The 18,047-nt window shown below is 37.0% G+C and overlaps 1 protein-coding gene across 1 annotated transcript; it reads left to right on the forward strand.

Annotated features, from left to right (window-relative positions):
• The first annotated feature begins 114 nt into the window (after positions 1–114).
• On the forward strand, positions 115–18,023 carry LOC121878772. Its single transcript, XM_042385185.1, has 24 exons — positions 115–259; positions 1,234–1,412; positions 1,596–1,727; positions 2,084–2,181; positions 2,814–2,907; positions 3,023–3,167; positions 3,266–3,439; positions 4,195–4,307; positions 4,491–4,601; positions 4,894–5,028; positions 6,635–6,823; positions 7,236–7,383; positions 8,296–8,381; positions 8,598–8,844; positions 9,812–9,994; positions 10,104–10,235; positions 10,345–10,529; positions 11,259–11,436; positions 11,548–11,705; positions 11,815–11,928; positions 13,049–13,265; positions 14,519–14,650; positions 17,281–17,460; positions 17,983–18,023. The coding sequence occupies exons 1-24, from the start codon at positions 115–117 to the stop codon at positions 18,021–18,023; spliced, it is 3,516 nt and encodes a 1,171-aa protein (XP_042241119.1).
• Positions 18,024–18,047: the final 24 nt, after the last annotated feature.

Genomic DNA, 18,047 nt, shown 5'->3' on the forward strand with positions numbered 1-18,047 from the left:
ATTTAACACAAACCTGGAAATAGTGGTTGAAATATACTTGGTTAATGCTTTAAGTGAAATCACTCTAGGAAAGCTTGCTATGATAACTGTTCATTGAAAGTTAATAGCCTCTTGATGCATTTAGCAGATGGTCGTCTTGAGAGATTCCAGCAAGATGGCTTAGTGACGTTACAAGAGGAATTACGATCATTGTTAGATGTGCGCCACAGACAGCGACGTGCTCATGCCCTCGATACAAAACTCTTTCGGGATGAAAAAGGTGAGGGTACACAAGTTTTCAGAAGAAAATAATTTTATACAAATTTAGTTATATACATTACTTAATGCCCCTTATTTACTGATAAACCAGATCTAGTCACAAAGTGAGTTGTCATCTTTGGAGGACTTTACTCTAAGCCACAATGAAGTTCAAGCAGAGACTTTTATTTGTACAGTATGGTTATGGTCGACCACTGTAGCCCCTAAAGTTATTGAATTTATCATTGAGCTAATTAGGAACCTGTTAAGGCTGTTCTTACATTATCCACAGGCAAGGAAATTTTAAGACCTGCCTTTTCAAAACACAAAGAATTCTAACATGTAATTGTGTTAATTTTATTAGTTATTTACTCTGATCATTACAGATGTGAGGCAGTGTACTGTTTTCATACAGTAATAGTTCACTATACAGACAAATGGTATATCTAGAACTTGAAATGTTTTGGGCCTAAAAATTCGCTGGTATTTCAGAACACATCACTGGTAGTACACTGGTGATGGAATTGTAACCAACCTGCTGGCAGATGTCACTACATTTCATTTTATGTTTATATAAAATTTTGAGAAGCTTTAGTCATTATTTTGCTTGCCATTTGGGTAAAATTTTGGTACCAGTGTTCCAATACAGTACCCTATACATATATAGTTGGCAAACCATTTTGGGAATTGAATTAAAGTTGGAACAAGTTTCAAGATAGTGTGGGAAATGTGGCTTTTATCTAGGAGGCTTCCATTATGGAAAGGATAAGTAGTAGATATAAATAAGTCTATACTTATTTCGTGTACAGGTGATGACTTCACTGAATGTTAGTGGTGTGGCTGAGACCATCTGCAGATGGTAGTGTAATTGTTCCAGGATTTGGTTTGTACAGGTTGAAAGATAGCCTGTTTAAGAATAATAATGAGTGAAGATGGCTTCTAAATTAGGAAGAAATATTGACCGTTTTGTAGCCTCCTTTGATGACTTCCCCACAGGCTACTACAGACTGATGGACCTTGATAGCAATGTGAACACCATCCTGAAGTCCTTTGCTGTCCCTTCTAATGTCATTTCCATGGTGGTATTTGAGCACCAGAATTTCCTCTTCTGGTTTGTCACGGAAAGCTTCACCCACATTAACTTTGGACGCCTTCACGTCTATGCTCTTCACATGGTATGCTTACTAAAGTTGGGAGAACTATACTGTGATGACCCTACAATTCATATACACTGGATATTTATCATCTGTACTTAAGGGAAATCACTTTAGCAGTAAGGTAATACTGTACTGTAACTGTGTGTGGTTAAGTTTTATGTAAATGAAATGTTTGGAAAAATAATGGATTTTTCTTTTCAGGATTACCAGCTATTGACAACATCAGTCAACACAATGGGGGCCACCAAATGTGTACCAGTTTTGCTGATGGACAGCTTTGTAGAATTTGTGTGTGTGGAGTCCCAAGGGGAACAGGCCATGGATAAGACCAGGGTGAGATGCTGCTTGATCAGTTAGTTTTTGCATTACAGTAAATTAAAAATTGAAATTATTTTTTTATATACTGTACATGTATTATTTTGAAATTCATGGATGAACCTTTTTTAACAGTTCAGACTTAAGGTTAGTCTTGACCAACATTGCTGCAGGTTCAGATACATTCTGGAGCCAATACATGCCCAGTATATACTGTACTGTGCTGACCAACAGTGTATAACAGACCTCACCGAATGCCCAAGTGTTTAACAGGCTAGTCAGGGCCAAAGAGGATAAAGTAATGCACAAGCCTGAATGGCTAGTAAGCCGAGACAAGGTGAAATGATAAATAAGTAAACCTCTTTCTTTGGCAGGTTGGCTGTGGGATATACAGGATGACGTGGGTGGACGGTATATCAGTTGTATTCCACAGGACTTTACGGACTAATGGTGCCCAGGATGTTGCCATATGGTAGGTCTACTGATTTGTGGTAATAATGATTTATCAGTTGGCAGGTCTAAGATAAACACTGCAGTTGACAAAAAAGTCTGAACACTACTCGGGAGTTAAAGGTTTTAAATGTATTGTTAATTTCTCTATTAATTATACGTGATATACAGTACATTGTATTGGTTATACAATGCATCACAATCGGAAGTACCAAGCTTATCAAATGAAGGACCTCGGTCAGTGATCTTTGAGAAGGCAGTCAGACCCAGGGGTGTAGTAAATTTTTTTTTAAATGTACCAGTAATATGAAGTCTTTAGTACAGTATGATTAAATACTGTAGTCCTTTAAGGGGATAATACCTGTACTTGGGGAATAATACCTTTTTAATCCCAATTCTTATTTGCTTTTAAACCTGCTTATTATTTTCTGTGCAGACCATTTGATGCACCTTGCTATTACAGTAAAGTATTTGGGATGTAATCCCAGTTCTTCCATTGGACATAACTATCTAGCGGTTTCTCATAAATTAATACAAACTGCAGTACTGTATAGTGTCCATCAAATCATCTCCCTTTTATATTTTTGCATATTAAACCTTTGTAAATCATAAGGTACTTTTGAGATTCTAAACTACAAAAACTGTATTTTTCAGGGTTCTTGGAGGTTACACTTACTTAGCATTTGCAAATTCATATGACCATATTAGAAAGACTGGTGAGATTTCCAATGTTATCTTCAGAATGCAGGTATGTTTGTTTCTTCATTGTAGTGCTATGTACTGTATATATGAAAGGTACACTGCAATCATTTATTTTTAATTGAAAGTAATCAGTTTAGGCTTCAAGAATATACTTTTGACAGACAATGACTCTGGATGGCGAGGTTTACACCACTTATGATAGGCTCGATAGTGCATCATTTGGCAGTATGAATGCACGAGGAGTTGTTGCCTTCAAAATTGTATCGCGCCAGTTTCTAGCCATTGCCAACCATGCTGATGATTTAGGTAAAGTATTGCTTTGGTGCAGTGAATAAAGTAATGTTATTGTCATAAATATCACAAGAATGAAGTGTAAAAGATAATAATTTGGTGCATTTTAATAGGGAATGTGGAGATAGACAGTGACATATTTGTATACGATTTGGACCATGCAAGACTGAGGCCCTTCCAGCGTGTTCGCACCAGTGGTGCCAGAGACTGGGCAGCCTTCAGCTTTGTTAGTGGGCCAAATGCAGAATATTTCTTGGCTGTAGCTAATGAATATAAATATGACAAAGGTAAGGTGGAGAATGTAGAGCTTGGTGCTTGTCATTGTCCTATGCAAAATATATACTGTAATTGCTGTAGCTGATGAACCTAATTGAGTTTTAAGTTTAATGAGAAGAGCCAAACCTACTTAACTTTTTTATATTCCTTTGCTAATTGTCCATATGGTTTAAATAATAGTTATACCTTTACCCTCCTCAACTGCAAGGCTTCGAATGTAATGTGAATGTTTTATTATTAGATTTGAAGTTTTATAAGCGTATTACAGACGGCTGAGGATGTGAAGAATGACTGGTTTAATTTATAAAATATGCAGGATGACTTTCGGCAAAAACGCCAGGGTAAGAATGTAGTCCGTATCGGGAAATATTTAAATACAATCCCATGGTTGCTGGGAAATTAAATGGGTTTAATATTCCAGACTAAGGCTGAATGGAATTCTTGCTTTTATGATTTTGTTGTAATGTTCAAGCTATGCAGTATGATTAACATCATGAAACCTGCTTCCCAAGCCCTTTGGTATTTCCTTCCTGTATTTTTAGTTTAGCTTGACTACTGTAATGGGTGAAAATGACCTATCATGGTTTATAACGAGTCTTTCTCCTGCATGTGCATAATAACGTATGAATTTAAAAGGCCTAAATGTTGGGGCCATTGAATCTGATAGGTATAAGTTCCACTTTCGTTGGTAAACATATAAAATATCATTAATAATTTTTTTTTTTTGTATCCTATTTACACTCCACAAACTGGATTTTTCTGTCAGCTGGAAACAAAAACTTTGAAGTCGACTCGGTGATCTACAAGTACGATGATGGCAAGTTTGTTCCATTCCAGTGTATACGAACCTTTGGAGCCCGGGAGTGGGTGGTGTACCAGGTAGGTGATAGTTTCGTTTATTTCTGTATTGCTTATACAATATAGATTATACTGTATAAAATGCTGTTAACGATGTATTTTACATGCTTTAGCATTGAGCGTTATTTTCAGTTCTCTTGAACCTATGCAAAGGGGTTGTCATTGGTACACGAGACCATATTATGAACATCTAAAAAATTTCAGGGCCCAAATGGAGAGTTTGTATTGGCAGTGGTCAACAGCCAGGCTGGCATCTTCTTCTACCAATACAATGGTTGGAGATTTGTCCTTAGTCCTTTTAAGGCTTCTAGAGCAGTAAGTTTTTTAATACGTTATTTGCTACAATTAAAGGTTACAGGGATAAGTTCAAGTCATGTCTGATTCAGTGTTTAGAATCTACAGTAATACACTTTTCAGTAAATTTGACTGTTCTGCTATAGTTAAGAAATTTTTGTTTAATATCATTACACAAGTTCTCCGGACTATCAATTTGATCACTCCTGGAATAAAATTGACTAAAGTTTGTTATTTACTTGCAAGAGATGAAAAAAAAATAAAGTACTGTACTTGTAGAACTGGATGTGTTTAATGTCTTTATTTCCTTTAGGGTGTAGAACGAGCCTGGATCAGCTGGGTGCCCAAGACCTTGAATGAGGTGGTCCTTGCCGTTGTTAACCCATTCGAGGAGCCAAGCCGACCTCTGGTGTATTATTTGAAGTTCGAGCACAGGAATCCTCTAGCTGTTAGTAGTCTTTAGGTTGATAATGGAAATCAGTGCTGTAGGCATCCAAATTATTTTGCTGGAATTTTGTTTATACCTAAAATGAGATGAGCTACAGGCAGCAAACTTCCTACTCACTGTAGAGCCTGGCAAGATATTACAGGAGGTCCCCGGGTTACGAACAGGTTCTATTCCTGAGGACATTCGTAAGTCGTATTTGTACACAAGTCGGATCACATTCTATATGCTTGCCGTATTTACAAAACCATGTTTAAAATCCCACTGTCATAGTTTAAGTCATTATATACATCTAAAATTCCTTAATTTAAGACAAAAGAAGAAATATAATGACAAAATACAGTAAATGAAAGTAAAAAATAAATTGGGTAAATAAATTCGAGTATAGTCTCGTTTTACGAGGTCAATTAAACCCATGGAGGTCCGCGTATAACGCGTAAACGAAATAACATAACACATGGGATTAATTAAAATAGACTGGACCGACCCCCAGACTACCCTTTTTCCGACACAATACGTACGTTGTAATAAAAATAACATCTTAATTTTACGATGGTATGCACACAATTAATATACAAAAGAAATATCAATGATATTAGGTTTTTAACACTTACATTGGTAGAAGAGATGGCTGGGCACACGGGGATGGGGAGTTGGTTCCGTGGCAGAGGGCAGATTATTGGTCCTCGTCTGTATCACTATCCACCACAGAGGCTAGCGGGGCCTCCTAATCAAACCCCTCAAAGTCCATATCCTCACTATAACTATCACTGACTTGGGCTGGCTGTGGCGGGTGAAGAACTCCGTAATGTTTGGTTGACTGGGCAGGCAAGGTTAAATAGACCAATCACGGCGCTCGGCGGAGGGGGTGCATGGGTGGTAAGGATGCGTGGCCCAATCACAGTCCAAAACGTCATCTGACGTCACCGGTGACGTAAGAGTGACCTAGCGCGCAGCTTGTCCGCTCTGCTTCCCACGTAAATTCAGGAATGTACCGCGTAACTAATAATTGGAGCGTCTGGACAGGTGCCACGTAAATGACCAACCGCGGATAAAAATCCACTTAAGCCGAGACCATACCATACTGTACTGTAAATTTCAAGTTTAACCATGTTCGTATCGGAGGGTGTACGCAAGTCGGATTACCTTATGGAGTCAATGTTTTAAAGAATGTAGTATTATGCGCATTAGATACCTGTATTGTATACAGTAATGGTTTTGAAGACGAAGTTGTAAATGAAGAAACCTGAATTTGTTTGAGCTTTCAATTTTGAGGTGTCTTGTACAGCGGAGTCGAGAACCTTTGTATTCTGCTCTTACAAATGTGCACACTTAAAGATGAGCCAGTGTAGTTTGCTTAGTGATTGGCGTCTGTCAAAGTAGTTGTAGAGAATTTTTGTTCTGGTAATATTTATTGTGTTGTCCCACTACAACTTTAACTTAGACCTTAGATTTATTTTATATGTATATTGATTGGAGTGTATTTAATGAAGAAGTACCACTATATAATTGTATCAATTTCATTCTTACTGCATAATAAGTGTGCAGGTCTTGGTAATTCTATTATGGGATGGTGATAAAAATGAGCACTAGTTTACTTTATTTTCAGACCTATCACAGCGAAAGCCTTCAATGGTGCGAGTCCTACAAGAGCGTAATGGATGATGGACTAAACCATTTAGTGACACGTGTTCGTAATGCTCCAAAGACTAATGGATCTTTTACTTTCACTCAACCTGTGAATATTCATGGTAATCTGGTCTTACAAGCAGGACCCTACCTGTCCAGAATGAGAGTTGTAAGTATTTGCTTATTGTAGGGTGCCAAATTTAGACATAGAATTAGAAATTTTCTTTATAAAGCATCTTGGAGATTTTGGGCCAAATTTAAACAAATAGAAATTAAGGACTTGTCTGAAATCTTCAGTTAAAATTCCTCTGGGAAGGAAGTATACCCAATTGTTGCAAGGTTATTACAAATGTATGTTATAGGATAGCAACTTGCTTAGGTTGCTCTCGGCTATGTTTGGGATTAACTTTAGTCCAAGGGTGTCGGTGATTTGCAGTAAGTACTCGCAGTAGTGGCTCTTCAGGCTTCTTTAGCTACAGGACTGATCTGGAGCATCGAGGTGTGGTAGTATAGATTATTACTGACTGGCCTGTGGTGCCCCGAGATAAAACTTAAGCCGTAATATTTCCCGTTTTGGCCAGATCCATGTGAGGGGCCAAGACTACAGTGTGAACTTTAACTTCAGTAGCTTTACTGGCCGTGTGGAAGATGTAAATGAAGCCTTCCAAAGAATTGCTAAAGCTCGAACTACAGTTGCACTCTCCAAAAAGGTCACCCGTCCAGACCTGAGTAAGTATGTGCAATACAGTATTAATAACTATTGCTTAGGTAATTTGGAAATGCATTATTATCAGTGAGACTTCTTAAGAGAATTTGATTTGATCATTTCCCAGAAGAGCACATAGTACAGTACAAATCTGTAGTGCTTACAACCACTTTAAATCATTTCATGAAAAACAATCTCTTGGAAGCAGATGCATGAGGATCCTTTATATAGACTCCCAGGCCTCCGATGGGAATGAAGTCTGTGTAAAGGATTCCCAATTATCGATCCATACAAGAAAATAAACCATACAAGAAAATGTAGGTGTACCAAAGCCTGAGCAAGGACGTGTTGCCTATAATTTAGATCGGTGAAGATCAAATCAAAAGTACCGGTAATGATGTATTCCTTTGATACAGTTCACATTAAATTCATGCATTAGTGTTCAACATATTTAACTCAATCGTACAGTGACTTGTTTAGCCATAAATTAATTGATGCTGGTCTACAATCAATTGGAATAGTACCGGATTAAGAAATCCGAAATGGACCTATTTGCAGAGTCCAGTACATGTACAGTAATTGGATTGATGAAGCTCCAACTAAAGTTAAGAACTAACCAAGTGTACATGATAAGCTGTCCCTGGAGTTATGGCAAGTAGTGTACTGTACTATATTACCATTGTAATAGCAACAACATATAGGCACACCTCGAGTTAAATTATAAGGAGTGAACAAGTGTAAAGTGTAGTAATTATTTTTGAACTCGAGCTACCAACACCATACCTATTAGTTGCTATCACACCATGCTAGAGTAATAAGATTATATAGAGAACTTCTTGGTCACATTTAATCAAAGTATGTAAAGGGCGGGGAGGCAAACTACAAAAAGTGCATATGTATTGCAAAATTCATAAATAAAGGTTTTTTCTTCTCAGATGGTCTTCACTTCTCTAATGTGGAGTTCCAGTGTAAGACTAGTGGCATTGTTGGCTGCAGGGTGGACAACTTGCAGGCCGAGAGAGTAGGTGGCTTTTCTGCTTTGAACTGTAAATTGGAGTACTGTATCTTAATGTAATTGTTAATTTAAGACTGGTTGCAAATTTAGCCATAAGAATTCCTTAATTTAAAGGTTTGAATAAATTCGTCTTAATAAAATTTGAATAAAGGAGACTTGTTAATAAAATTTGGTGAACTTTGATTTGGTTAATTTTTATATATTTTTAATTTTCAATTACAGATTAATGGCATAAGTTCCTTATTTGAAGAGGCATTGATGTTAGACCAGAATGCTGAACTTTTCAATCTGAGTTTTGCCAATGTGGAAGTGACAGGTGGGGCTGTAGCTGAAGTTGCCTACCTAAGTGGTCCAGGCTTCCCACGGACTCCCATTACAGAACTAGTCACCCTCTCTGGCAGTCACCACATTGTTGGGCAGAAGACTTTTGGACTCCTTAAAGCGAATGAATTGAGGGTATCTGGGACAGGTTAGTGTGAATTTTTTCTCCTTAGCCCCTTTCTGACTAGGGCAGGGTGGCCTAAATCAAACTAGATACTTTCAACATTCATTTTAACTGCCATGTTAGACAAGATTTATCATAAAAATTGACTGCAGTAGTATAGCATAAGAGGTTTTCATTCCAGAAGATTTATTTGCTAAATGGTGCAGTACATTTTTAAACATTAAATTCGGTGAAATAAGAGTTCCCTATTAGTTCTAATTTCTTAATTATCATACAGTAGTTACTTTTTATTTATTTTTTTACTTTGCCATAGTTGTAATTTTTACCATTCTTAGGGAATGCATTTTATAATCCCTTGTATTAGCTTGTCATCTTGATGTTGGGTCATATATGCAGATTATCAAGGACTTTCCTCCACATTTTTCTCATTAACAGACTAATATAGGTACAAGTACTTCAAAACCCTCTTTCTCAAAATATGTTACTCAAACCCTTGGTGGATATATTCCTTAACAGTTGTGGAATGGAAGGTCACACTGTAATGGATATATCTTGGGACTGTTGCAATATATTTCTTGAGGCAAGTTTAAATTTCCCACATTTTGCATTTGCTGAATATGTTGTGGAGGCCTCTGGCAGCTGCTCCGTGGCCTGTGAAGGCCCCTCGCCCAAAAGTAATGGATGGTTTAGATATACTGTATACCACATTGTTGTAATTTTATATATATATATATATATATATATATATATATATATATATATATATATATATATATATATATATATATATATATATATATATATACAGGCTTCACATCAGCTTCCCCCCACCCACCCACTTCATATTCTTCTGCTAACACCTAAATACAGAATACCTCTATACTTTTTTATTTATTGAATGTTTTAATGTACCCAACACTGTAGGAGTGGTGAAGATGAACAGACCTTTTTAACTGTCCATTGTCATGAAATTGAAATTATTTTTTTTCAGTTGATTCTGTTTATGTTGATGAGAAGAATCTTTTGCTAACTGTAAAGGAACAGATAATTAGTTCCAGTCTGACAGTGGAGACTATTACAACACCCCACATCCAAACTCTGACTCTTAATGGCAGAGACTTCAGCCAGTTCCATAGGATGCTTGTCCTGAACAATACTAACCAACACATAATGGGTGAGTGTGTACTGGTTATTAAACAGACAAGTGGCGAAGAAAAGTGAAATGAAGTGTTAACTACATAAACAGTTGAAGTGTAAGAACTGTATAAATGATTATCTTCCAGGCCCTCTAGATGTGAGTGGGGACTTGATAGCTCGATTTATAAGAACGAGACAAGCACTGACACCTGTGGACCCTCGTACAGTGATGGATAAGGCTCTCTTCCATAATACAGAAAGCACACAGGAAATAACAGGTGAAAACTTTTTTATTCTCCCTGTATAATACAAAATATTCTATTGAGGTATGGAATTCTGTTAAATTTCCTGTATACTTTTTATAAGATTTCCTTATTGTACAACCAGGTGCTCACACGATTGGAAGTTTGACTGTCCAGCGTGGCCTGACAGTGCAAGGTCGGATCAATGGAGTAGCTGTGCCAGAGGAAGTATTTTTGAGGGACCGCAGCGAGACGATTACCCAACCCGCCACTTTTGAGAACATTCGTGCAGATAGTGTGATCGTCAGGAGGGCTCTTGGTGACATTAGGGTTTGTAATAGTTAAAATTGGGCTTGTGTACAACTAATTTTGTAGTCTACAGGTGGGTCCTCATGAAGATGTACCAGTATACAGTCAGTCCTCGACTTATGACGGGGTTAGGGATCGACGACCAGGCCGTAAGTCTTTTGTCGGAATACGAAAATACATAATCTAAAATGGGTGTCTCTTTTTCTTCTCTGCTTCACAAAACTCACTTTTATGCTTGCCAGCTATTTTAAAGGGAATTACAAACCAAAATTTTGTGTACACAGTGCGATCACTAACTTCGGGACTCGAAAATATGTAATTTGAAAAAATTATACTGTATACGACTGCTGTGGTCGTAAGTCGAGGGGTACATCATTTCGCCTACGTCTGTAACAAATGTAGGAAAAAAATTTCTTTATGTACATTGTCTACAGTCTACACTATCCAATATTTTATTGGAAGTCTGTACTTGAATATATATATGGTGTTAAGCCCCTAATATAAAAGTAATCATAATAATAGTGACCTACAAGTACTGTACAGTATATAGTATGTGAGCAAAGCATTTTGTCTAAAATAGTTCTTGGAGAAATGTAGGAAGTGTACTAGTGTAGACTGGAGTTAGAGATGATTACTACTGAATATATTGTATTCGATGGCTCAAAATACATGTGTAGCCCTTCATCTTGTGTGAATACATGTGCATTTTTTAAGGGTTTTTAGCCTTAATTAAAACCTATATGGTGACAGGTCAGGGATGGTGAGTTAGACTTGTTACTGCTGAATGGAGACCAGGAAGTATTTGCCAAGAAAACATTTAGCCGGATGACTGTCCTTGGTCACTCGACAGTTTCTCGAACGGTGTCTGGGTACAAGATTGAAGACTTCCAGAAGATGCTAATATCCAACTTTGTGAAAGGTGTAAATTGTAAGTATTTAGTATTATTATATCAAGTCGGATTAGAATACTGTAATGTATGCACCTACTGTACTAGGAACATTTCAGACACTTCAAAACTGCTTTCTTGTCCTTCCTCAGCTGGTCGCAAGATTTTGGGATCGGTGGCATTCTTGGATGACCTCCAGTTAACAGAAGGGGTTTTGGATGGTGTCAGAATTTCGGACATTCTCAACTATGCTATACCCCTTAATACTAACAACATATCCACAACAGTGATTTTTGAAGATCATGTTAAGGTGGGAGAATTTTTAGTATAAACTGCCTTTGTAATGAAATGCTAACTTAAGTTTTATAGTATGCTCTACAGTACTTCATTGTAACTTTTAACCCTTTGATCTTTCACAGGTTGTTGGAGATATCAGTGTAACTTCACAGTTGAATGGAAAGAAACCAAAAGACTATGTTCTAAAAGGAGTGCCGCATATCTTCACCAGAGATGTCACCTTTACATCAGATCTAGTATGTTACAGTACTGTAGCCAACTTTGTTTTAAGGACTAGAAATTCAATTACAAAATTTCTGTTCAAATGGGACTACATAATTCCATTTTACAGTTTCTTGTCTGTTTTTGGTATCGACAGCATCTAAAATTTACCCAAGAATATAGACATGACCTGCTGCAATCATGGCTGTATATTTGATGTCTACATTAGGTTTTAAGTGGTGTGCAAAGCAAGATAAAGAATGTATAGTTATATATATACAGATAGTATATGCTTATACATGCTAGTAGTAAAAGGCAAATTTGATGATTTTCTGGGGGGGGTGTGGGGTGGGTCACCATTTTTTCAACTATGTATACTACCTCTAGGGAAGGGTTTGAGTCGAGGGATGTCTGCATATCATGTTGGGTGTGAGGGTACAAAATCCTTCATCCACTTCTTCCTCCATGAAGTATTGGTGCCACCCACTTGATGTCCCTTTCTAGGTCATCTGAAACCTTTCTCCAGAGAATGGGTCACACCTTGTCATAAGATTACATTTTGGTAACACCCTTCCTTAAACCAATATAAAAACATATTGAACTTACCAGAAATCCATTCGGTCTACATTGTAATGCTGCCCCACACGCGACTTGTCTGATCCGTACATGCTTTAAGTCTTAAAAGATAATGAATCTAAAGAACTCCATGACTGCTAGTTGGACCAAATACCTGAGGTTTGTTGACCTCGCTCCCTTGTGGAGCAAGGATTTTGGGTACAGTTAATCTTGGGTCCCCTAAAAATTAATCCTTTGGTGGTAATAGTTGTAAATTTATCCATTATCCCTGTTTTTGTTGAAAACTGCTGTTGCTGACATTCTTCAGTCCTGTAATGTATCCTGAAACATGTTAGTTGGTTAAATTTCTCCAAGCCAGTGTACTTTGTTGGTTATCTCCCTAAAACTGGATATTAATCCTGCTTAAAGTAAAATTAAAATTTGCATTGCATCTACTCGTCCTTAATCCTCGCACACTGATCTCTATATTGCCTCTTACCCAGTGACAGTATGGAAGGTGGTAATAATTTAGTGGGCTCTTCATTAGTTCTTAAAATTAAGAGTATGTAGGTGATAACTTTTTTGTAACTTCCCTTACAGAAAGTTGAAGGGAATGTTAATGTGCAAACTGTGAATGGATTTGACTTGGATCAACTGGTATCCCAGTTTGTTATGAGGGATAAGGTCCAGAATATTGTTCAGGATGTGTACCTCTACAACCCAGAGATAATGGAGTTGACAGTTCAAGGAAAGGTTCATATCGACGGTATAGATTTAGATGATGTCGTCACCCTAGACTCGACTGCCATCATAACAGGTAAGTTCATGGGGTAAAGAAAATTAACGAATACTGTTGTGAATTAGGCAGTGCTTGTTTTGTTCACAGGTAAAAACTCCAGGAAATTAATTTTAAAGTTATTCACCACTTCAGTTTCCTAAAATGAAACTGCTGGTCAATATAAGTTTTGGAAGTTTAATCTCAATTTAAAACTACATGTATATAGTATCTGTACCAAAGCTGAACTTTCATTCATTCAAAAGTAGATGAATATAATGTCGTGCTTGGTTGGATGGTAATATTTTTAAATCCTGAAGAAAAGTATTCATAAAATCTCAAAATTCTGCCCAAATTCTTCGTGATTGTTGAAGCACTTGTCCTAAGCTTTGGGGTTTTGGACATTCAACATGTTATTCTTATTACAGTAGTAAGGTTAGCCAGTACAGCCTGTACTGACATCAGCACCGATAGGTTACCATCCACATTAAAACTCAAACGAATATTGTAAATGTAACATTTTTACTTGAAAAACATATTAGGGTTACAAGAAAGTTTATCACTCGAGGTTGTATGAAGCATATTTACAGCAAGTGATGTGGAGAATCTAGAATCAGTGTGGGACCTTATTAAATATTTGGTGCTCTTATAACTGCAGTAGTTAAAAGATGTTTGTGAATGATGGGACATGTAAGGGGAAGAAGGCTTGAAGCAATGGTTATGAGAATTGTCTGGGTGACCTTTTTTGGAGTGTCAATTTTAACTCTTGGAACAATCGGCCAGAGAATGCTGTGATGGCACGGACTCGTTCAAGAACAGACTTGACCAACACTGGTGCAGGTATTCAGCTACATTCTGGAACTTGTATTTCCCAACAGTATGGAATGGAGACTTGACCAACAGACCGCCCGCCCGCCCAAGTGGTTAATGAGCCAATCAATGGCGAAGAGGATAAAAGTAACCTCTTTACATTAGAGCTGTCAACCTTTTGGAGAAAACAATGAATTTGGAAACCAGACTTAAACTTTAGGTGGCAATACAAAGGGAAATGGTGAAAAGTGGTGAAGCAATTGGGATCGAATTTGAGGCTGATAAACTTTGATAAGGGAATTGTGTTAATCAAGATACCATAAAAGTTTTGGCTTGAAATAAAGGTAAAAATATTAATTAAATTGCATTGCAAGTCTTTTGTTCATCCACACATCCAAGAGTGTTTACTTGGCATTGTGATCCTTACTTGGTACTACAGGTACTGTATCCTCAATCATTCCACAAACTTGTAACTTATTTTGCAGGTGCCAAGACTTTCACTGCTGTGGATGTTATATCCCATGTGACAGCAGGAGCAGTGGAACTTGCCCCATTTGGCACAGTGGACGATGTGATAGTTGATGATCTCTTCTTTGACAACTCGTTGAGGAAAACCGGTATGTACTGCCAAATTTTTATTCATAATTTGTCCTTTAAAAACCAAATTAGGATAGCATGTGTACAAATGAAAGTTATTTTTCTGTATTTCAAGGAAGAAATTTGGTTTCTTTCCTGTGTAGATAAAGCATTGCTCTGTTACATAATATTGATTGATGCTTCGACTGCTGCATAGTAGTTTTCCAGTTACCGTATATACTCGTGTATAGTTCGAGTTTTTAAGACCAAATTTTTAGGCCAAAAATTGGGGGTCGTCCTATACATGCGTAATAGTTTTGCTAGGTTGAACCCGTGCATGATGGGAAGGGCGAGGAGCAACTTTTAGCTTCAGACATGAAAAATATTCACCATTTACTGCCAGTAAACAATGGAAATGTAAAATATGTACCAATTAGTAATGAAAAGTTGTGCAGTTCCTTCAGTAAATGAAGCTCACCAACTTACAATAGGCTAAATTACCTTACTACGTGCTTTCAGTAGTCTATGTTGAAGTTCTTAGCACAGGCTAACTTATCATATCATATACGGTATCACAGTTCTCATTGATCTACAAAAAATACCGGTATTAAAAACCTTTTCGATATTTCACACTTAATATAATACCAGGTAATCTACTTCAACCTCCTATTGTTTACAACGACGCATGATGTACCACCAGCTGTTGAGCATCAGCTAGACGGTACACGTGTCTTTCGAATCATTTTCAGTTAAAAAACGGTTACATCACATGTATATTTTACCTTAACTGTGCCTGAATGAATATATTCTCTGAAATAAATAGTAGTTTTGCTGAAATGTGATGTATTTTAATGTAAAATAAGATAAAATACATGACGAAAAGAAAAGATTTTACCTAACCTTCCGATGTTCAAGAGAAGTTACTCGTTTTTTAAGTGTTTTCGGTTAAAATTCTGTTATATTACAATATTCTATTCATACTGTGCTTGATATAATACATTCACGGAACTGTAATATTTTTGCTGAAATTAGTACGTATTACAGTGGAAAGTGGGATAAAATCGTGACGAAAGCAATGACTTTCGCTTTCTTTCGTTCAAAAGATGTTACCGTAATCGCTTTTCGAATGGTTTAGTTAAAAAACTGTTATTACAATAATATTCCCTCCTAATTGACTTGAATAAATACTTGAATGGAAATATACAATATTTTTTTGGAAACTACCCTCGTTTCAGTGTAAAGTGTCGTAATAATAAATGATAAACAATTTGCCTTCCGCACTCGTGTTTCGTGCACGGCGAGCCTCAGCTTATAGGACGTAGAGTGTTTTTAGTGAAGGTTTTGTTGTTCCATTACCCTAAAAAACGTGGGTCGAACTATAAACGAGGAATATCGTAAATTAACGATTTCTTGGTCAAAAAACCAGGGTCGACCTATAAACGAGGGGGGGGTTATAGACGAGTATATACTGTACTCAAACAAAACGTTACTAATGAGGAATTGGTGTCGAGTACAGTACAGTGACCCCTCGGTTAACGAACTCAATCCGTTCCAGAAGGTCGTTCGTTAACCGAAACCATTGTTTCAATGGGTTTTTGGGTAATTGGTTCCAGCTCACTGAAAATTTCCTAAATTCAACAAAAATGGTAAAAAAGTTGACTTACTTTGAGGTGTGTACGTAGAAGGCTCCTGGATGATGATGATGATGGGAATTAGAATAGGGGTGGAGGAGAAGGAAGAGAAGGCATTGGGGTGGAAGAGAAGTCACCCCATGGCACCATTTCACCCATAAAATTTTAGTTCTCTTGGTGTATTTCAAGATTATTTTCTTTAAATCAACACTGCACTGCATTATATATTGTCAATATGTAAAATATATTTCAAAATTACCAATAATTTGCTTGGAAAAGTGCTTGCAGAAGTGAAAGTGAGGCAGTGGGCTATAATTGTTGCCAATTTGCCAATCCACTGTACTTCCTCTCCCAATGTGACGTCCTGGCATATACAGTGCAGCACACACACGCACAAATCTGGAGTCAACTGGGTGACTGTCTGTCTGTCTGAACTGTTGCATCGACCTTGACTAAAGGATAGTTTGGGTGGAAGCTTTTTTTTTTTTTTTTACATAGAATATGTGCTTTTGTATTTTGATATGCTATGTATTCATTAGTATTTTATGAAATTTTATTTATTCATTTGGTTCATCATGGCAATTTCTATATGCTTTTGATGTATGCAATTTTAAATGTTAGAATTACAATTGCCTTGTGCTCACTAAATGGTTAGTCTGAACCATATCACTTGTGTAGAAATTTGGTGTAAATAAATGAATTGTGTAATTTCAAAACTGTTTTAATGTACTTATTATTGTTAGGAATACTGCCATTTGAACCTGTTCACCCTCTGTATGTTATCCCTCGTTTAGCTATATTTTCACTTTGCATTAGTTTTCAGGAACAACACCATTGTTTAAATGAGGGGTACCTGTACTTTCCTTTATATTAGTACTGTAGTATAGATGTTAGTTCAGTCGACAAGGTCTCTTAATGGATATCTGTAAATTGTGCCATATCTGTAAATTTTGCCATCATAGACCATTATAATGTTAAGTTCTTGAGTATTAGCCATGTACTTTATGTAAATAGGTTGCCTTATTTTATTATTCTTGCAGGAGGAAGTGTGCAACATCTGGTAGGAAGGTCCTTGAATGTTTTGATCACATCGTCTGTTACGGGAACAGACTTTGCTGCCTTTGAGAGGAGTATTGTTTACAAGGACAGCACTATAGAACGTATTGCTGGTTCTTTGACATTTACTGGTCCAGTTTCTGTCCAGGATTTGACTTTTAGTGGCAAGTTCCATTTTGGGCATTTTTCATTGAACCCGAATTATTATTTGGGGCGTCTACTTCATACATGCACATTAAAATTTAAATAAGGCAGTTTTCAGGGTAGGCGGGTTTACTACTGGAGTGGCTCATTTCCCATTGTATACAGTACCATATTTGACTTATTCAAGTAGGCATTACCTTCAGGGGAATTCCCCCTTTGGCAGAATGACCTACCATCTTAGCATCATTAGTTGAATAATTATGACAGTTTTAGATAATAGCAGACTAACCCATTTCATCTCTTGTACAAATTAACCCATTGTACTTCAACTTTGACTCATTAGCAAGCACCCCCCCCCCCCTTGTCTTAGTTTCCCACGACTTCCTGGACAGGGCAAATAAGCAACTAGATACTAATCAAACTACAGCTAGTTGCCACATTATAAAGTTTCATTCTTATCGTTTCGTCCTTTTACTCGACCTCCTTTTGGTGCCAGCTTCAAGTTAACAGGCCTAAATTTTCAACAATTGCTTCATCTTCAGAACTTGTAGATGAGAAAATGTTTAACATGCAAAGTACTTAGGGTAAGGTTTTTTCTATTATGTGT

This window comes from Homarus americanus, unplaced genomic scaffold (genome assembly GCF_018991925.1).
Source record: "Homarus americanus isolate GMGI-L3 unplaced genomic scaffold, GMGI_Hamer_2.0 scaffold2558, whole genome shotgun sequence".
NCBI classification, from domain to species: domain Eukaryota; kingdom Metazoa; phylum Arthropoda; class Malacostraca; order Decapoda; family Nephropidae; genus Homarus; species Homarus americanus.